Source organism: Erpetoichthys calabaricus, chromosome 17 (genome assembly GCF_900747795.2).
Source record: "Erpetoichthys calabaricus chromosome 17, fErpCal1.3, whole genome shotgun sequence".
Classification (NCBI taxonomy): domain Eukaryota; kingdom Metazoa; phylum Chordata; class Cladistia; order Polypteriformes; family Polypteridae; genus Erpetoichthys; species Erpetoichthys calabaricus.
In genome coordinates this window covers 11,069,762-11,092,105 of record NC_041410.2, presented here as the reverse complement: position 1 = coordinate 11,092,105, position 22,344 = coordinate 11,069,762, and the positions used below count along the sequence as shown (strand labels likewise).

At 42.3% G+C, this 22,344-nt stretch overlaps 1 protein-coding gene across 1 annotated transcript in view; it reads left to right on the top strand.

The window, feature by feature from the left end:
* The first annotated feature begins 412 nt into the window (after positions 1–412).
* LOC114667662 (intercellular adhesion molecule 1-like) overlaps positions 413–22,344 on the top strand; it is a 45,231-nt gene continuing 23,299 nt past the window's right edge. The window contains exons 1-3 of the mRNA XM_028823046.2: positions 413–804; positions 18,486–18,755; positions 21,703–22,014. Of these exons, the coding sequence (XP_028678879.1) occupies positions 741–804; positions 18,486–18,755; positions 21,703–22,014 (646 nt within the window). The 5' untranslated portion in view covers positions 413–740. The remainder of the gene's footprint in view (positions 805–18,485; positions 18,756–21,702; positions 22,015–22,344) is intronic.

Here is a 22,344-nt window from a genome sequence, read left to right as displayed (position 1 = left end):
GGGAAAAATAATCTAGAAAAATTAATGAATGGGTGAAGTGTATGAAGAAGACTCGAGTGTACCTATCAAAGCTGAAATAGAACTGTATTTGTGGCACTTTCCATTTTCTCGTATAAACAAATAGACCGTTCTTTGCATTCAGAAAAATTAAGAATTTTTAATGTTTCAATAGTGTTTAAAAAATTGAAATCGTATAAAATCAATATTCTTTTTTAACTTCCAAAATTGGGAAATCTCATCCAGACACGTGTTGGAGACTCTGATAACACACACTGACTCGCCGTTTTTACTTGTGGATTGTGTAATTTCGAAAGAAAAGATCCTTGTACCTCCTTGAATCGGGAATTCCATTGCAGGAGGGGGGCACCTGGGGGGTTTCCACCCTGAGCCAGTTAAGGCGCTGATTTCCTGTAAATCGCATTCAGCATCCCACGACGCGTTGTAAGCAGAAGAGAGCGAAGTGTGCGAGCGCTAAGAGCAGAAGAGCAGAGCGAAGAGTGCGGGTGTGAGGAGGGCAATAGCAGAAGAAAAGAAGAGAGTGAGGGTGTGAATAGCTTGAGAAGAAAGGACTGCGAGTGTGAACAGCTAAAGAGAACAGGAGGAAAGAAGAGGGGCGCGTGTGAGCAGCTCAAGAGTGCGGAGCTCACGAAGGAAAATCTGTGCGAGTGCTCGGGGCTCAAGAACAGAAGAAAAAGTGCGAGTGTGTTTGGCTCATTGGACGGACGCATCGGCTTTTGGAAATGTCTTTAAGGATTACAATCATCGGTCTGATCTCCCTCTTTCTGTTACCGATCGTGTTAACTGGTAAGTAACATGAACAGGTCTGAGTACAGCGGGTAAACGGCCGGGCAGACCTTTAAATGGCTGTCCACTATTTGCTCAGTTACCGCTTCTCTCTCCTATGGTGTTTACATAAGAGATATTTTAAACGTGGATGTCGCCCTCGAGATTAGAGGCGCCAGCTCTCCGTGATCCGTGGATCAAATGAAGGCGCTGAAGGTTAACGGCTTCTGGCAGCGCTGTTGTAGTGAATAAGTGCAAAACTTAAAATGTGGATATGTGCGCAGGAAAGCCGTCCCGACAGAGTAATCCATTTACATTTCTTTATTTAGCTGATGCCTTTATCCAAAAATAATTGAAATTTAAAGGCATGTGAATTAGGCAAATTGTGGAATTGGCGGACAATATAGTGGTGACTGTTCTCCGTTCTCTGTGTTGTATTTGTGTGTGTCGGTGTGTTGTCATTGCATTGCAGTGTGCTAAAGTCGGACAGCAGACTCCATTAGAAATACGCTATAAACGCAGCAAGATATTCAGTGTTATGACTTTTAAAAGTGCTTATGTGGTAAAACTTGCTTACACACGTTTTACAGCGGTGGGAAGTAAAGAATTTACTTTCGTGACTGTAGGCTACTTGGTTAGATTTTGTTGGGAATTGTTGTTTCTGCTGCACGTGGTGACAGCTGCGCAATGGAAAATGCGGCGGAAAGTTCTCGGTGTGGTGGTGGCAGGGATATTCTTTATTTGAAAAAGAAAGAGAGAGACCCGATACTGCACGTCACTGACCACATAAGAAAAAACAGGTTTATTATGCGGTGCGTCGCTGTGGAGGTACGTGCATACAAGAATTCTTACTCAAATTTACAAAATCTCAAGGGTGCAAGCCGATTTTTAAATTTGTGGGGTGTTTAAAATACACCATAAATGATTTTAGTAACCATAGCTAATTGCACTGAAAAAATACTACAGTAAATTTCTGATAACCACATATTGTTACGAAGGAAGCAGTGCCCGGTTATCCAAAAGGATAAATTAGCACGACCTGCGTCATCATTTTTAAAAAGTCATTCCTCTTCAGTGTGCAGTGAGAGGTGTGTTTAGCACAAACATCGTTTCTTAAAATAGGTATTATAACAGTAATTTTCTGCATAAGAATAAGGGAGCTTGAAAAATGTTTGGTTTCAAAAAGTGCAACTCTGAAAATTGTAAGTTTGAGTCCAGAGCGCCACCCAAGGTTGATGTCATATTATATATATAATATATATATATAGGCATCACAGTTGTAAATTTGTGATTGAAATGGATACATTTTTTTAATCGATGCTCTGTTAAATTGATTTTAAAATATTGCAAGTGATTGTAATGGCGTTTGCTTGAAATGACTGATTTTTTAAATTTATTAATCACATTTTCTACAGCAATTCCTTCACGGTGGCCAGAGCGCCACCCAAGGTTGATGTCATATTATATATATATAATATATATACTGTATAGGCATCACAGTTGTAAATTTGTGATTGAAATGGATACATTTTTTTAATCGATGCTCTATTAAATTGATTTTAAAATATTGCATGTGATTGTAATGGCGTTTGCTTGAAATGACTGATTTTTTAAATTTATTAATCACATTTTCTACAGCAATTCCTTCACGGTGGCGCAGTGGTAGCGCTGCTGCCTCGCAGTTAGGAGACCTGGGTTCGCTTCTCGGGTCCTCCCTGCCTGAAGTTTGCCTGTTCTCATCGCTTCTGCGTGAGTTTCCTCCGGCTTCTTCCCACAGTCCAAAGACATGCAGGTTAGGTGTATTAGCGATCCGAAATTGTGCTTGGTGTGTGTGTGTGAGTGCCCTGCGGTGGGCTGGCGTCCTGCCCCGGGTTTGTTTCCTGCCTTGTACCCTGTGATTGGCTCCAGCAGACCCCCGTGACCTTGTAGTTAGGATATAGCGGGTTGGATAATGAATGGTGTTCTATTAGGTCAACTCCCTAAGCTTATCCTTAATTAATCATCTTTAAATGCTAATTGTTTATTAGAAAAAAAAAATAGACAATTGTGTTAGCAAAGCTGAAAACTGTGATTCTGTTCAATAAAGCAAGTAAATTGTCTCTCCTTGAGTTGCAAGGTACTGGAATTCACTAAAGCTGTAGAAGCGGCCCAAACAAAACAGCTTTCTTAAGAAACACACTGTGTTCCATATTAAAAGGTTATTCCATGCAATGGATTACCAAGAAACTAAAGATTTCAGTTGTCTGTTAACTCTCTTAAGATAAGAAGAGAAACAGGATCTGACCAGCACAGAAAAAGGAATAGTGAATAATTAAAAAAATACAGACATTGAAATAGCACATGCTTTAAACTCACATTTTTCTGAGGTCTTCACAAGTGAGGTTGTAGCTAACCTCCCAGCGGTAACTGGGACAACTGAGAAAGAAATACTGAGAGATTGAGAAATTGTAGAGGGAGAAGAGCTGCTGGGATTAAATAGGCTGAAATCAAACAAATCACCAGGACCAGATCATACAGTATGTACCCTCGAGTTCTTAAAGAGGTTAGGAAGTACAATATATAAATCCTTGACACACTTGTTTAGGAAGTCACTGTGCACTGAGGAAATTCAGAAGGACTGGAAAATGGCAAATACTGTATATACTGTAATATAAAAAGCATGACTGGACAGATCCAAGCAGCTATAGGCCAGTAATCTTAAAATGCAATGGAAGGAATGATTAAGGATAAGTCTGAGCAACACATGGCAAGTACAGGAGCTTTACTGAAGAGCCAGAAAGGGGTTAAAAAGAGGGAGGTCATGTTTTACCAACATGCTGGAATTCTATGAGGATGCAACAAATAGGTATAATCAAAATGGGGCATATGATATTATTTATCTAGACTTTCAGAAAGCATTTGATAAGGTGCTACATGATAGATGATAAGGGTGGGCATCAAACTAAAAGAAGTGGGAGTTCTGGGTAATGTTTGTAGATGGGTGCAGAGGGCTATGGTGCAAGGAACCTTATCAGAATTGGCTGATGTTAAGAGTGGCGTCCAGCAGGAGTCAGTGCTGGGGCCACTGCTGCTTTTAATATGTGTAAATGATTTGGATAGGAATATAAATAATAAGTTGGTTAAGTGTGCAGATGATACCAAGATAGGTGGATGTGGATTGGCAGATAATCGAGAATCCATTGAATCATTGCAGAAGGACTTGGACAACATACAGGCTTGGGTACATTTGTAGCAGATGAAATTTAATGTCAGTAAATGTAAAGTATTACACATAGGAAGTAAAAAGGTGAGGTTTAAATACATAATGGGAGGTCTGAAAATCAAGAGTCCACCTTATGAGAAGGACTTAGCAGTCATAGTGGACTCGACACAATCAACTGCCAGCCAGTGTTCAGAAGACATTTAAGAAGGCGAGCAGATTGTCAGGTTATATAGCGCCTTGATGTGTGGAGTACAAGTCTAAGGAGATTCTGTTCAAGCTTTAAAACACACAGGTGAGACCTGATCTGAAGTATTGTGTGCAGTTTCAGTCTCCAGGCTACAAAAAGGACATAACGCCTCTGGACAAATTCCCAAGAAGAGTGACTAGGCCTCTTCAAGGGCTACAGGGGATGAGTTATGAGCAAAGATTAAAAGAGTTGAGCCTTTACAGTTTAAACAAAAGTAAAAGAGTAAGAGGTGACATGAATGAAGTGTTTAAAATTATGAAAGGAATTAGTACAGTGGATCAAGATGGTGACTTTAAAATGAGCTCATCAAGAACACGGGGACACAGTTGGAAACTTGTTAAGGGGAAATTTTGCACAAACTTTACAAAGTTTTTCTTCACACAGAGAACGACAGACACTTGGAATAAGAGACCAAGTAGTGTGGTACACAGTAAGACTTTAGGGACTTTCAAAACTCGAAGAACTAAGTGGACAGGACTGGTGAGCTTTGCTGGACTGATTGGTCTCTTCTCATCCAGATTGTTCTAATTTTCTAAATTGGAAGGCCCAGAAGGGCAACTGCATGAGAGGAGAAGGACGCAAGACTGTGTAGGGTGTGTAGGTCGAGAAACAAACACCTTACAGATCCTCAGTTGTCTTCTTCTGTAAATTCACACCAAATACCAGTGCAAAAGTGAAAGCAGGGTGAACACTGAAAATCTTTGTGTTTTTTTTTGGCAATCTGCCACGTGGAATAACTTTCATTCTGGGAAAAAAAAAATTATCGGACAAGTTTTTTGAGGAAACTGTTTCATTTTGGTCATTTTTGTACCCAGAACTGAAGTTTAGGAATGCCAGGACCTTGCCACCCAAGTGGACAGAATGACAGGTTTCAGGGGTGCTGATGCAGTTACAAAGGTTTCTCTAATAAACAACATTTAAATATGACTTAATTAGAATAAGCTAAGGGAGTTTACCATTGGGACAGTGAAGGAATATGGCTTTGAAGTCAGATGTGAATAACAAATTAAAAATCTGTCATTTCAAGCAGTAAAATCAATCGTTAGAAACATTAGTAATGTCTTGGCTGTCATTTTAATCAGTTTAATGATATCGTGATAAAAAAAGGTACCAATTTCTATCAAAAACATGAAAATGTCTGTGTGTGCATAAGCCTACTGGTAGTGTGTGTGTGTATATATACACTATATATCCATCCATCCATTATCCAACCCACTATATCCTAACTACAGGGTCAAGGGGGTCTGCTGGAGCCAATCCCAGCCAACACAGGGCACAAAGCAGGAAACAAACCCCGGGTAGGGCGCCAGCCCACCACAGGGCACACACACCCACCACACACTAGGGACAATTTAGGATCGCCAATGCACCTAACCTGCTGTCTTTTGACTATGGGAGGAAACCGGAGTACCCGGAGAAAACCCACGCAGACACGGGGAGAACATGCAAACTCCACGCAGAGAGGACCCGGGAAGCGAACCTGGGTCTGCTAACTGCGAGTCAGCAGCGCTACCACTGCGCCGCCCTTACACTATATATTTGCATATATAATCAGACACTATGTAATGTTTGGGACAAAGACACGTTTTTCTTTGATTTACTGCTCTGCTCAACAGTTTAAAATTGCAAATCTTATGTCTATGGTTGATGAAGGAATTACACACTTCAAGCAGTCATCATATGCAAGTGATATGCAACAAAGAACTAATATGACTGCTTTAATACACCTGCCATTGCCATATCCCAAACATTATGGTGAGCTGAGATGGGGGGCATATAGGAAACATGTTGTGTGTCCGAAATGTATGCAAATTCCTTTAAATAAAAGTCTGCAATGTATACTTTAATTACGTTTGAATTGTACTTTTAAACTGTAGAGCAGAGAGGTAAATCAAGGAAAAATGTGTCTTTGTCCCAAATATTATGGAGGACACTGTATATAATATATGTAATATATTAATAAAAAGATATGTTTTCTGTTTATCACTCTGTGCGTCCGCTCAGTTGCTACATCCCTATCATTCCTAACGAGGACACATCAGACATTTTTTGTAAAATGCATTTCATTTGTCAGTCTAACAGATGGCGCATCACAAACATTAACACTACTTTTATGAATCCCATACCAAGAGGTATATAAAAGAGACATACATATTGCATGTTGTACAGCAAACATTAATATATATATATATATATATATATATATATATGTATGTGTGAGTGTGTGTGCGCGTGTGTGTGTGTGTATGTATAAGAAGCGAGGACATAATGAAGTGAAACTGACTTGGATGTCCCATAACTTCAAACCCCCCCCCCCCCCCTTGGAATAGAGACAGGGTTGCATGATGACATTATGCTACTGTTCTACTCAGCCTCTATTAGAACAGTGCCAAGAGTGCTGCACGGTTCCGCTTTCGGATAAATCTTTCACTGATGTGGGCTGATTGCCTAGAGGTGAGTTTCTTTCCTTTTTATGTGGTAGCGTAGCTGCGGGAGGTTTAAATTGCTCCAAGGCCACAGCCTGAAATGTTTCTATACGATGAAGACGAATGTGTAAATCGATCATCAACGTGTCCCAAACCTCCTTCTTTAAATCCCCCTAATGTAATCTTTCAGAACCATTGAAGAAAGCCAGCTGTCTTCCAGCCCAAGCGGGAAGGAGGAGGAGATCCAAAAATCACACAACACGATGAATCATACATAAACAGTGCCATTCGTGTCATTTTAAAAGGGCCGCGCTGCATTCAGCTGTTCGACTTGCGCTGACTCAGCTGTATTCTGGTTGCCAGCTATTTCCATATTTTGTCAGCTTTCTAGCACTTTTATTAATTTTATTTGTTTTTGACTGTCTGGTCGAGTGCTGGGTGTCACTGTGGTGCAGGTGGTATCCAGCATCTTGAGTTCCTGTCCTGCTCCTGTTTGCTCTTAGTGTGGAGTTTGTCTGGCTTTTTCTTTGGCTTCTCCAGCTTTCCTCCTACATTTGGCGATTTCCACATTGACCCCATGTGAATGTATGTGTGTGTTTTTGATGGATTGCAGGTTCCTGCCTTGTGCTGAGTGCTGCAGGGATAGGTTACCCCTACCCTAAGTGTGTGTTGAGGATGTTACATCATGCTAGTCTTACACCACTGGCCTCCAGTCCAAACTTGGTTTCCCATGCTGTCCTGACCACCACACACCTCACTGGACGATGAGTGGATAGTCTAGTAGTGTGGAGATGACGTCTGGAAGCTATTAGGAGTTTGGATTCAGGCACTTGGATAAGAAGAAAAGGAATGGGTATTGGCCAACAAGAGCCCAAGAGTTTCATAAAAGGATGCAACAACAATAAATGGATATATTAAAAACAGTATGGTGGTGCAGTGATAGTGCTGCTGCCTCGCAGTAAGGAGCCCTGGGTTCACTTCCCGGGTCCTCTCTGCGTGGAGTTTGCATGTTCTCCCCGTGTCTGCGTGGGTTTCCTCCGGGTACTCCGTTTTCCTCCCACAGTCCAAAGACATGCAGGTTAGGTGCATTGGCAATCCGAAATTGTCCCTAGTGTGTGCTTGGTGTGTGTGTGCCCTGCTGTGGGCTGGCGCCCTGCCTGGGGTTTGTTTCCTGCTTTGCGCCCTCTGCTGGCTGGGATTGGCTCCAGCAGACCCCCATGACTCTGTGTTAGGATATAGTGGGTTGGATAATGGATGGATGAAAAAGAAAACTCAAATCTGCACATCCAGATCTACAAGTCGGACTCAACCCTTCCCTCCCTGGTGCACAAAGTGTGTTAAAGTGGAGGGTGGGGACAATTTGAAGTCACTCAGACCAGAAAGTGTGCCATTGGCCTGTGGGAGGAAATTCGGTCAAGCCCTGAGAACATGCTGACTCCCAGAGGTGCTCGAGGCTAAGGCTGTATTTGTATTGCTGGCTAAAGTGCCTTTTCCTGTGGAGTTTCCTGTCACAATCAAAGGAGGTGTCATTAGACCCATTGCCAACTCTAAGCTGGCCTGGCATTACTTTTTGATTGTCTGGGTTCCCATCCGGTGTGGCTTTCTGCCTTGCACGTAACTTTAGACTTGTGCGGTTTTAAAAAGATAGCTGATTAAAGCAAATGTGATGCTCAAATGCAGTGATCTGTATTGCATGAAATAAGGAGTGTCATAAGCAAACATTCCAAAACTCGAAGAAAATGAATGAAAATCTTATTAGTCCGGAACCAGGCTACACACAGAATTGCTAATACCTGCTTTTCCCATGCCAACCAGCCAAGAAAGCAACACTCCGAGATGCTCCTTAGCCACTTCCCACCATACAAAAGGCCAGCCCCTTTGGTGGCAGAGCATGTTGGCAGCGTGTTAAACAGAGCTGGCTATACAGGGCACATGGAATAATGAGTGCGATGTGATTAACAGCAGGGAGGGAGAAATGGCAGCCAGAAATAAAGAATTACAGGAAGGCAATCTATGATGTGTAAAGATAAAGTTGGAGTATAGGTGGGTCAAAAATTAAAGACGATAGAAGAGGTCTTAAAATTTACAACCCTGTTTACAAAAAAAATTGGGATGCTGTGGAAAATGTAAATAAAAGCAAATCATTTAAAGCCATATTTAATTGAGAAAAGACCACATACCAAGTGTTGGAACTAAGAAGTTTGATAATTTAATGAAAAACTAGCAACAAAGACATGTACCAACCAGTCAGTCATTTTCTAACCCTCTTAGTCCTGAACAGGGTTACAGGGGGTGCAGGAGTCTATAGGGTACTTGGCAGGAACAAACCCTGGAGAGGACGCCAGTCCATCACAGGGCAAACAAACACACAAAGTCCAACCCATACACTAGGGGCAATTTAGTATCGCCAATCCACCTGACCTGCACGTCTTTAGACAATGGGAGGAAACCCATGCAGATAAAGGGAGAACATGCAAACTCCACAGAGGGAGGACCCGAAATGTGAACCCTGGTCTCCTTACTGTAAGGCAGCAGTGCGACCCGACAGGTAACAGAATAATGTAAAAATATTTTCTATCTCGTGTGCTGTGTGTACCTTCAGCACCATCCATCCATTTTCCAACCCGCTGAATCTGAACACAGGGTCACGGGTGTTTGCTGGAGCCAATCCCAGCCAACACAGGGCACAAGGCAGGAACCAATCCCGGGCAGGGTGCCAACCTACCGCAGGACACACATAAACACACCCACACACCAAGCACACACTAGGGCTCCTTCAGCACCTTTCCTCTGTATTTGCATGTGTGAACGTCCCTTTGCCAGTGTTCTGTGTCTCGAGTGTGTTCCCGTAAAGCCTACTTCTCAGACTTTCTCCCCTCCTGTCCATTTTTATACTTGTTGTCACTGAAGACTCTCAACGTGCCTCGTATGCATTTACTCCTCCTTCCTCTTTCATTGCTTCACCAAAGCCAAACTGAGCAAACAGATTGTTCACAGAGACTAGACACACAGACCTTAGTGTTTTATTATGCAGTATAGGAGACTAGGGGGCTCTGCCCCCTGCTCACTTCACTCGCCAAATACCGTGCGGGCGCTACTTTGTGGCTCTGCCACTCGCATATGGGGAAGCGGATGTCCAATTTAAACAGATTGTTATCTCCTTGGGAATTGTTAGATATGCACAATAGACCTAACTATTAAAGCGAGTAATTAACCATAGTAAAAAATAGTAAAACCTAATAAATTGAAAGAAAATTATGTTTCATGTTGCGTTAAGAGTTATGAGTTTGGCTTTGAAATTAACACGCAAGTACTTTTTAAACTTACACTTTTACTGTAAAACATCAGTAAAAACAATAGTTGGAATTAACTTTTTGTCAATATCGCTTTGAATTTTGATTCCGTGTTTGGAGTTACATCGTGACAACACAACATATAACTGAATATCGTTTCTTTCTCTCTAATAAATAAACCAACTTTTTCGAATGTTTGTCCCTGTCATAGCAAAAGCTGTTCTAACGGGAAACTGTAAACGTTTGAATACGTATAGCATATCAAGATCTCCTTTGGTGTATAGAATTGTTCTACCAATTTTGAATACAGCTAATCTTGTCCAATTGTATAGCCCTTCACTCAGACATAAATTACGCAATAACATTACGATACAGCCTTCTTTCTACAGTAATTCGGCCAGTGGAAGACCGGATGGTGTTAACGGTTATAGATATTCTTTGTGATATTGTAAGTTGATGTTTTCATCTTCCACACCATCACCACCAACTGTTTCAGCATAGTCTATTGATATGTATGTAATCAATTTGCCGTGTAACCGATCAACAATTTTCGCATTAATTTGTTTGACTTTCTTGTTTCTCGGTGCTAGGATTACCCGTGTATGCTTTTCTTCTGTTGATAACCCTTCGGGATGAAATTCTCCAATAACCTTTGGACATAATAAGTCTTCTTTTATTGGGAACTTAAAGTGAGGAAAACATAAAAATTTATAAGAGCTGAGAGTGCAGGAACTGTGTCTGACAAAAGCATTCATTCACACGAATGACAGTTGAGAGGACTGCGGGCATGGGCCGTTTAACCGTAAATGGTTGGAAGGACGGCGGGATTTGAAAAAATCTCTTGAGAATAGTCTTGTCTCGTCTCAAGATTTTCTTTTATAATAGAGAGATATAAATTCTCATTTTGAATTTGATGCCAACAACATGGTTCAAAATGGGGCAACAAAAGACAGGAAATGTTATGTAAAAAAAAACATCTCACACCTAATGAGGTTGATTGGCAACAGGTCTGTCACGTGATTGGGTACAAAAAAAGAGGCGGAGTCTCTTAGGAATAAAGATGGGGATGTGCTAACCACTCTGTGAGAGACACACAGTGCTGCTGTGCCTCAAAATAAAACTGCAAACAATATGGGGATTGTTTACGATGTATAATACCATTAAAAGATTCTGCAGAAATCTGTGTACATAAGGGACAAGGCTGAAAAGCAATATTGGATGGCTGTGATCTTTGGGGCCCTCAGACTGCACTGCACTGCACTAATAACAGACATGATTCTGAGGAGCACTTCCAGAAAACATTGTCTTGTCATTGAGCAGTGGGGTCCTCCTTGTCCTTCACCTATAAAGTCCTTCTTTGGTTAGTGTGCGGTTTATTGTGCTTCAGATTAGCCTTGAGCTCTTTGGTTGTTGTACATGGTGTTTTTATTACAGTTCATACTAACCGTCGAGAACTTTGTGGACTAATAATTCTTTTTCCACCACATCCTGGGAAGTTCTTGACAGTTGGATGAGCACAAAACTTCTTAACACTGAGAACTGTAGTGACAGGAATCTCAAGGTCTTTGGAGATGGCCTTTGCGGCAGATGGCCAGGGCGCCCAAAGTGTGGAAGGACTGGGAGAAAGAGGATTGTCTGGAGAGTTTCTTCCCCGGGCCGATAGAGGGCAGCCCCCTTGGTTTCCAGTGGGGTCACGGGTTATGAGCATGGGGGCTCAACCCTGTTGCAACCCGTGGCCACCGCCAGCGGGCGCGTGGACCTTTCCAGGGCCTTATTTGGTCACGCTTATGCCACGTGGCCAGAAGAAGCTCGTTAGGCACCTGGAGTCCATCCAGGTGCCTTATAAAAAGGATCCGCCTCACTCCATAAGTGTCCAAAGTCGGGAGAAGAGGACAAAGCCTGAAGAGGAGTGGGGGGAGAAGGACTGGCGGCAAGAAGGGACTGAATGGTGTTGATGTGTTGCATTTTGGTTACTGGCATTGTAAATTGTAAATAAACGTGTGGAGTGTGGCAACACTTGTCTCCTGCCTGTCTGTGTCTGGCTTAGGGTGGCGGTACATCCCCTAGTGGCTCACACCTTGTATGCTTTTGCATTTGAGTGTTTAGTGATAATGGCTTTTCTGATGGTCTCAGGAAACTCTTGTCTTCTCCATTGTGAAAAATAAACAGAATGTGGCCTTTTTAAAAATGAAAGCCATCATTCCTTGGTTAATTCATGCCATGTGAGCGTTGACAATTGATAACGTGAGTCAAGTTTTATTGCAGTTTACACGTCAAGTTTTATTGCAGTTTAAATGGAGTTCTCTTATTCAGACTAAGTAGTCTGTCTAGAATATTTTGTATGTTTTTTTATTTTTCTAGAAATTACTACATCTATGTTACACAGACATTTTTTTCCTTGCATACCTTAGAGCATACTATTGAAAGATTTTGAATAATATAAAGTTGGTATATTTCCAATTATGATTTTGAATAATATAAAGATGGTATATTTCCAATTATTTCTCAAGATATTGTACATAACATACCTAAAATGCAATGGTGCCAATAATGTTGAACACATTTGTGTTACCAAAATGGCTGCCCTCAGAGGAAGACATCATTTGAAAGGAGGAGCCAGGATCAGTGTCCATAACAGTACCTGACAGTACTTCGTGAATCATAAGTGCAGAGAATTGTGGGATGCATTCAAATCATGCCTGCCACTATTGGTGCTCAAAGAGTGTGGACTGAACTATGGCTGCCAACTCTGAATGTCCCACACATTCTCTATTGTGGATGGGAACGACAATATATGTCTGCAGCCATGAGCCTCCACATTGCAGCTCTAAGTAGGTGGATTTTTCTAGATTGCATCTTCTGCGGATTGGTGCCGAGTAAGTGACCAATGCAATGTCTGGTCACGTCATGAGACATGCTTTAGGTGACTCCTATACTGCTAATGCCATGGGCCTGTCGTCAAGAAAAAGCATGTGAGTTACAAGGACGTCTGCTCTTGACACTAATAAGGAGGCTTATGAAAACAAAACGGAAAATTGTTGGGCTGAGGGAGAAAAATTTGAATCTGGCTGCCCTCTGCTGGGCATAACAGTTAGCTTCAGGTGGCAGTTTCATATCCACTACAGTGACTGGGCCCCCAGGTTGGTCTCATTTAGATCTGAAATTGGCTGTAACCAAATGGTGATTTTTTTAATATCATTAATAATGTCATTAGACTAGCTGAATAGATAATTACTATGTGATTTACACAGCAGATTTGCATTGGTTTCAGTTTTTGAGACTTAATTTTCATGAAGGTGCCACTGCACCCCAACCTGTTTGCCATGGATTGTTGTTCATGGATCCATGTAAGTATTGATTTGTGTTTTAGATTAACAGCATTCCCCTAATTTGACAGGGTGTATGTGTGTTGATGTGTTAGTGTGCCTTGTGAAAACATATAGTACCTTGTCCAGCTTTTTTCTATCTTCTTTATGAGGCTGCCAGGTTAGGCTATGGGCCCCCCTCAAATGAAAGATGTTTTTATAAGTGGCTAAGAAATAAAATGACACTTTACCTTTTAATAGGGAGATATTCAGGACTGTGGAAACTACACAGGAATAACGCTGATGTTAACACACAATGAAAATTTAGGAAAAGGTTATAGAGAGAAGGTTTAGGGAAGAGACCACCATAGGGATGGAGCAGTTTGGTTTTATGCCCTGGAAAGGAACAACTGATGCCGTCTTTGCATTGAGACAGCTGATAGAGAAGCATCGAGAAAAACAAAAAGGTTTGTACTGTATGTGGTGTTTATGGATTTAGAGAAGGCTCATGTCTGGAGGTACATGAGCGAGAAAGGAGGACCAGAGAAGTGTGTAAGGATTGTCCAAGAGATGTATGAGGGAGTGAGGTCTCGGGTTAAAAGCACTGCTGAGGTAACAGACAAGATCCCAGTTAGAGGAGGTCTTGTACCCGGGATCTTCTTTGAGTCCTGACCTCTTTGATCCGGTCATGGATGTGTTGGGTCATTGGATAAATGACCAGTCCCTCAGTTGTAGGCTTTTGCTGATGACTTTATGTTGTGAAGAACCAGAAAGGAGGAAGTGGAAAGGAATTTGGAAGAATGGAGAAGGGCTTTGGAAGACAGAGGATTGAAGATAAATAGGAAGAAGGCAAAATATACAGTATGAGGTTTAATGATGATCAGGATTCAGAAGGGAGAGGTATTGAAAAGAGTGGACAAGTTTAAATGTCTAGATCAGTGGTGGCCCAAGATGGAGAAGTGGACATAGACGTAACCCTTACAGTGCAGTGTGGATGGAACAACTGGGAGAAGGTATCAGGGGGATTGTGTGTTTGAAGAATTAAGGCAAAGGTTAAAGGTCATGTTTGTAAGACAGTGGTAAGACCAACAATGATAAGGAGCTGAGACATGAAGCAGTAAAGGAAGTAGAAGAAATGGGATGTGGCAGAAATGAGAATGTTGAGATGGATGTGTGGAGGGACAGAATAAGAAATGAGACGATCAGAGGTACAACACAAGTGGGAGAGATGTCTAAGAAAGTACAAGTGGTATGGGACATGTGATGAGGACAGACAATGAATACGTGGGCAAAACAGAATGAAGTACAAGGGAAGAGAAAGCAAGGGAGTCCAACATAGAGGTGGACAGATAAAGTAAAAGAAGATGTGAAAGAAAAGAGCCTGACTGGGGAGGAGCCGCAGGACCAAGCTGATTGGAAACAGTTAATCCAGCACATCGACCCCACATAGAAGTGGGAGAAGATGAAGAGGAAAAAGAAGAAGAAAAAACAGCCCTATAGCAATTACAGTATTTTATACAATATTAGTTTACTCTAGAAAATCGTGCTGATATAACAATACATCTTGTGATGCACTCAGACACATCATTTATGATGTAATCCAGGGGACACTCAGTATTTCAAGCAGCCCCCAGCTCCAGACCATAACAGGCATCTGAAAGATTTGAAACTCAATGTCTGTCCCATCCATGCTGACAATTCACTAAGTTTTCATTTTTTGTCAGTGGTTTGCCCTGTGAGGCCACCATATTTAACCTGCCTGTTTTCTGGATGTTAATGAAATGCTCCCTACCAAAAATGTTTTTATTTTGTTTATCAGCTACTGATCCCATATGTTTTTAGTGATAGCCAAGATAAATTTCCAATCTCACGTTTTCATGGAAAACATGAAAAGAAAAGTTTATGATATAGAGTACAAGCCAATGGTGACCAATGCTGCACAATGACAAACAATGTGAATAATGTTTTAAACTGAAGACAGGACTTTCCACCAATGAATGAGAGTGAGAGGCGGATCTTCAGTTCAAAAAGTCAGTCCCAAGTGACTTGCATTTCCTGATTCCTCGCAGTTAGGAGACCTGGGTTCGCTTCCCGGGTCCTCCCTGTGTGGAGTTTGCATGTTTTCCCCATGTCTGCATGGTTTTCCTCCCACAGTCCGAAGACATGCAGGTTAGGTGCATTGGCGATCCTACATTGTCCCTAGTGTGTGCTTGGTGTGTGGGTGTGTGTGTGTCCTGCGGTGGGCTGGCGCCCTGCCCAGGGATTTGTTCCTGCCTTGCACTCTGTGCTGGCTGGGATTGGCTCCAGCAGACCCCTGTGTTAGGATATAGCGGGTTGGAGGATGACTGACATTTCTTTAACAATATTTTAGCTAAAAATGCATGTGTTTTGCATGTTGTGAGCAAATGACTGGTTAACTGATAATGTGGATGATGTGACATGAATATCGTTAGATATTTTGTTTTTCCTTCATGGTTGTTTTTCATATTGTCTGCCATTGTACAGCATTGGTTTGTTTTAAATCATAAACTTTTCTTCATGCTTCATTAAAATGGGATATTATTTTTTTCCTCTGCCATCGCTACAAAAACCCTGGGGTAAGTAAAATAGTAAATGAATGTCATTTTTGGGTGGAGTGTACCCATTATCAGACATGGAAACGAGACGGAATACAGGAAGGTAGTGTACAGTTTTGTTGACTGGTGTGAGCTGAATCAACTGCATGCAGATCAACGCCAGTAAAACTAAAGAACTGGTAGTTCTGTCTATAAGGGGTGTGGAAGTGGAGATTGTTGAGGAGTACAAGTATCTAGGGGTGCATATGAGCAATAAGCTAGACTGGTCCAGGAACTCGCTGGCCATATACAAGAAGGGTCAAAGTAAGCTGTATTTCCTACGCAAGCTCACATCTTTTAGTGTCAGTAACACTATGCTGCGGATGTTCTGTTACAACATGGTGGACAGTGTCATTTTCTTCGCTGTGGCATGCTGGGAGAGCAGCATGAAAGTGGCAGACATCAGGAGACTAAACAAACTAATTCAGAAGGCTGCCTCTGTGGTAGGAGAGAAACTGGACAGCTTGGAAACTGTGGCAGATCAGAGAATGTTGTCTAGGCTTCGGTCTATTATTGAAAATGCTAATCACCCACTTCATAGTGTTGTGGTTGGACAGAGGAGCGTTTTCACCAGTAGACAGACTAGCATCAAGTGCTCCACTGAACGTCACAGGAAATCCTTCCTCCCCACAGCCATCAGACTCTATAACTCCTTTTCACTCACCCACACTTTAAGTTATTACCCTTTATCTTTATTGGATATCCAAATACATTTTTTCAAGTATTTGAAATGGGCAACATACTATCTGTTCTTGTGCAATAAATTGTCTGCACTTCACATGAGAATAACCTTATTTGTTCTCAAAATGTGCAATATTAACTTAAGGTGCAACACTCTGTACTTTACTTTGATATTTACATTTATTATACTTTATTTATATTTACATGATTACTTTTATACGTGCTCTTAGTGTAACATGCCCCTTGTCTGTTGTTAAGTTGTAACATAAGTAATTTCCTTCGGGATTAATAAACTTTTCTGATTCTGACATGGATGTAGATGGACTGGTACACAGTGATTTTTGTCTTTAGACTCTGCTCCCGATTCACCACTACAGACTAGTACAGCACCCACAAAGCAGCTGCCACAGCTCAAATCCGTATGTCAATTCTCACATTCCATTTTTTAGACAAAATCAGACTGTTTGATTTTGTTGGGGTGAGTCGCTGGGGATGTCAAACTACACGCTAGGTACTCACGTGAGCGCACCGCGACTGCTCCCTACTCACAACCATTATGTGAATGAAGTCTTGTGGTGTAGTGGATCCACAACTCATGTCAAAAGGGCCACTATTTAAATAATCGCCTCACTCGTGGCTTAGCGAGGGGGCGTGGTGTGTGTGTGTGTGGCGCCAAGCGGTTCCCGGGGAATTTGTGATGCAGATGGTTCTCACTTAAGTGCACAGGTGAGGAGTCATCCGCATCCGTAATTGTTCCCGGGAGCTGCTGATTGCCACAGCTGATCCACATCCCCGTGATATATAGAAGGGCAAGGCGGCCAGTAGAGGGGGAAAAAAAAAAGAAAGAAAAGACAGACTGAGGTTAAGGAGGGGAAGATGGCAGGAAGCAGGAGGGAGAAAGCAGGTGCAGGAAAGAAGGAGAACGAGCACGCACAGGCTCGCGCTATTAAAAAACAGCTGGGAGAGGCGCTCCCGAGTGGGGTGTTTGGCCGGTACCCGAGGGCCGATGGTAGTGGTCGCTCCTGCTGAGTGCTTGTTTAGAGCAGGAGTGACCAGGAGAAGGTTGGCTCGCCACAGCGAAGGCAGCGGGAGTCGGAGATTGGAAATAGAAGCCCCAGTGTGAGCGTCCTGGTCGCTGGGGAGCCCAAGTCTCAGTCTGGGTGAGCAGAACTGGAGCCAGGGATCGGAAGGCCACCAGATCAGTAGAGCAAAGAAGGTCAGCTGCATGTAGGGTGACTCCCCTGGTGCATAGCCTGGATGGGAGAAACAGGGGAGTCACCAATAAAAGAAGGCACCGGGCTTTGTTTTAAAGAGACTGTTTCCAGCCATTGTTTTAACCTCGTTGTTTTGAAAGATTTTTGCTATTGGATTTTAACCTCCACTTTTCACCACTGTTTTTATGGATTATTTATTTAAAGATATGAAGCACTGCACTATTTATTTGGACACTGTTTTGTTGTTTTTAAAATAAAAGCACTTGGCACTTTTACACCATCCCCTTGCTTCATTGTTTATGCCTCACTGCCAAGCTCATCGGTGACATTACCGATGGTGTCGGGTTCAAGGGCTCCTGGAAGGACGATGGGAGCGTGGAGCGAACCCGCATCCTCACAAGTCTGTGCTGGAAAAGTTGTGTGATGTGACAGGGTCTTATGTCACAATAATAAGGTCTCATGGGATACAAACTTAATTCACTCCCTGAAAAAACAGGTTACTAAGCCAGTTAACTATTTTGTGCAGAACATGGGAGTGCCAGAGGAATGTCTCACCATAAAAAGAAGAAAAAAAAAGTAATGTAAGTAGTACATGCAAGTAAAAATGCAAGTAAAAATTTTTCTGTGCTGCATTTAGGTAACAATAAGGACATTATAAACCTAACGTTGACTATCATTCGGAGTTTTGCTAAGCCACCACTTCATTTTCTTTTCCTCAGGGACAACAGAGACCTGTGACGTGGAATTTTCCAGCCCAAAGGTGATTGTGAGATATGGGGACCCAGTGAATGTGACCTGTAGCACCAATCACACGGATTACAGGGCCACGGGCTGGGAGGTCTCAGTCGGAGCTGTGAAACTGGAGGGCAGCAACTCGGCAGTGTGGAATGTGAGCAACCTGACTGTGTGGGACGCTGAGCCCAAGTGCTTTATAAACTTGAAGGCACCTCCTCGCCAGTGCAATAAACCACTAAACCTCATCATTTACAGTAAGTTCTTAATTACTCTTTACACCAGAAGATTTTGGGAATGATACATTTGTACTATATGATGAAAATTGTTTCTTAAATACAGTGACACTTGCTGTTCTGCTTTCTGCTTTTTCAAGAATCCAGAAAGGGGACATCTTATCTCAGGCCAGTCATTGAAATCTGTAATAAACACCCTCTGATAATCAAAGAGGCTCAGCAGTTACCATTGCTGCCTCATGGATCCCTAGCTCTGGGTTCAAGTCTTGTAACCAGTTGTTGTCAGTGTGACATGTACACGTTCTCCCCATGTTTGGGTGGACATTCCTGCTAGTATTCCAGTTCTCCTCCCACATGCCTAAAAGTGTGAAAGTTAGGTTGATTGGCAATTCCAAATCGGTCCCAGTGTGTGTGTGTGTTGTTGTGGGGTTCTGTGATGGACTGGGACCCCATCTAGGTTGGTTTACTGCCTTGCAACTGAGGTTCAGGCCCTCCATGTCACTGAACTGGCTTAGGCAGGTTTTGAAAATCTTGCTATATGTAAAATTCTAAGGTCTTAATGTCACATAATTTCTCACAAAGTACTGGGGCTGGAATGGGGGCTGGGCTTGGTCTTGATCAGAAACTTATGACTTGATACATACTGGTATTGCAAAAAATGTGAGGAAGTGGCAATCACACCAAACTAACCTGTACTCCTGGGCTTCTCACAGCAAAGTGAGAGGCGAACAAAGTCACATGGTTGAAAGAAAAGAAAGTTCAGCAACATCTGCTAAGCGTCAAGCAAATCACAGAGGCCAATGACATGATGTGGAAGACCATAATAATAAAAAGAAGAAAGGCAGCACCATCTACTGAGTGTCATGTGTGGGATGCAGAATGTGAAAATAAGAAAGATGGGAGTTTTGACTGAAAGCTTATGACCTGATAAGGACACAGTACATATGTGTTCAGAATTCATAATGAAGTGTAAGTGTTGTATTTAGTCAGTCTGTCATTCTCCAACCTGCTTAATCCTAACACAGGGTCACGTGGGTCTGCTGAAGCCAAACCCAGCCAACACAGGGCGCAAGGCAGGAACCAATCCCGGGCAGGGTGCCAACCCACTGCAGGACACACACACACACCAAGCACACACTAGGGCCAATTTAGAATTGCCAATCCACCTAACCTGCATGTCTTTGGACTGTGGGAAGAAACCGGAGCACCCGGAGGAAACCCACGCAGACACGGGGAGAACATGCAAACTCCACGCAGGGAGGATCCGAGAAGTGAACCCGGGGCTCTTTACTGCGAGGCAGCAGAGCTACCACTGTGCCACCGTGCCGCCCTGTCATATTTATGGATCATGAAATATGATGAACAACTCTATAATAGGAAACAGAAAAAGAAGATCAGCGACATTTGCTGAGCATCCAGCCCATCATACAAAGAGCTTAAGGAAAAGCAAGCTAAGCAGGCTGGCAGACACAAAGGCTCATGTAAGACAAAATCTAGGATACAGAATGAAAGACTGAAGATGTGACAAAGAACACCATAATATGAAAAAGAAGAGCAACAGCATCTGTTGAGCGTCAAGTGCAGGATACAGAACATGGAAACAACGAAGATAAGAGAAATTCACCCGTGTCAAGCACATCGCAGAAGATGATTAAGTGATGAAAACCAAGAAAGAATAAATTGACAGAACATGGATATGTTCTGGAACTTCAAAATATATTTGGTTGCGGCGACCTTGTGGCTACTTTACTGGTGAGCTGAAAGTTTATTGTAATTAAAGTATGGCCCTCGCAAGCCCATCTATCGATAATCTTCCATGGCACAGAACATACGTGTTCAGTTGTTGTATTAATCATAGAACATGACAAAGAACTCTGAAGTAGGAAAAAGTAAAAAGACTGGCGACATTCTGCTGAGCATCAACCACATCACAGAAGGCGCTTAAAGGTAGAGAATTACACAAAGGCTCATGGGAAAGCACCACTTACAAACGTTACATCACCCATGTGACCACTGTGAAGTAACAGCAGTTGAGTGTCAAGCATGTCACAGAAGGTGCTTAAGACAGAGCAAGCAGACATGAAGACTCGTAGGCAGGCAAGACAAAATCCAGCCTACAGAATGCAAGAATGAGAACAAGAGAGAAATGCATTCTGGTAGACGAGCACGACTTAGGAAAGTTGCATCACCAATATGATCACTGTGAAACTGCATTTATTTTTTTACGGTGTAAACAAAAGGATATGTTGCCAAAATTGAACAGTTCTGCTTGCTCTATATAAGCTACCTTTATGTAAGGACCACAGGTCCATGTATTTCACTCGTGCTTAAATATCTTCCTAATGAGCAATCCTGTCAAAGCAGTTTAAGGTGACATCTCTGGTCAGCCTTCTCTATGCTCACTCACCCAACTTGAGGTTCCACTCGATGATTTTTTCAGATCATATTTATATCCACCTGCTCATAAATGCATTTTCATAATTTTATTCCAGAAAGCTCCATGAGTTCCAGTTTATGGTGGCATCTCTGATCTGCCTTCTCTATGCTCACTCACCCCTTTTTGGAGATTCCATTCTTGATGATTGTGCTCATAATTTTATTCCAGAAGGCTCCATCAGTTCCAAAGTTGATGTTTTACTCTGAGGGGCACAAACCTGAGATTAGATCTTCTGAATTTAATTATGAGGAAATGTGAAGACCCTGCCCATTTATGTTGACTGCAGATAATTCAACAGTTTAGCACTTTCCGCATCCCGTGTGTATTTTGTGAATACTAAATGATGACTAAGACTAGATCTGATATCATTTTGCCGCTCATCCAGTGGCTCCCTGAGATGACCATCTCTACCTATTTTTCTACAGTTACCCATTTCACTTTTGATAGCAATTCTCCACTTTTCACTTCTTGAACTTTTTTTTAGGTCACCCATTAACTGTTAATCGTATAAATGTTTGTTTTGTTACACAGAACTTCCAGATAAAGTCTCCATTGATGTTCCTGAAAGGATGGCAGCTAACAAACCTTACAACGTGACTTGCCGAGTGCAAAGCGTGGCACCACGGGCATACGTCAAAGTGAAGCTTAACAAAGGCAATGAGATGCTTGACATGAAGATGTATACTAGTAACAACACAAAGATTCCTGTTGATCTCCACGAGACCTTCACTATCTATCCAAGTGTAAATGACCATGGGAAGAATTACTCCTGTGAGGTGGAGCTGAACTTTACTGAAAAAATACTGAGCAGCCATTCAGAGCCTGCTGTCATATCGGTTGTTGGTAAGTCTGATCTTTTTTGATCAATTGTAGATTAATAATGGTAAAAATAAGCTCAATCTCACCCAGAAAAATACAAAGAGTGGGAGCTCCAGGGCATGGCACTGAAGGCATGAGGAATGGTGGGGTAGAATGGGGGCACCATGAGGGTTACTTGAGTTAGGCCTCATTTTATAATGGAAGAAAACCTCAGCTTACCAGGAGTGATGTGCCATTCTGCACCCTGTCTTGGATGTCTTTAGGAAGTCATGCTGGATCTGTTGTGCGGCCTTGTGCTCCCTGCAAATAGAAATGTATCTTAATCAGTGACCACTGGTATCACCAGAAGGTGGC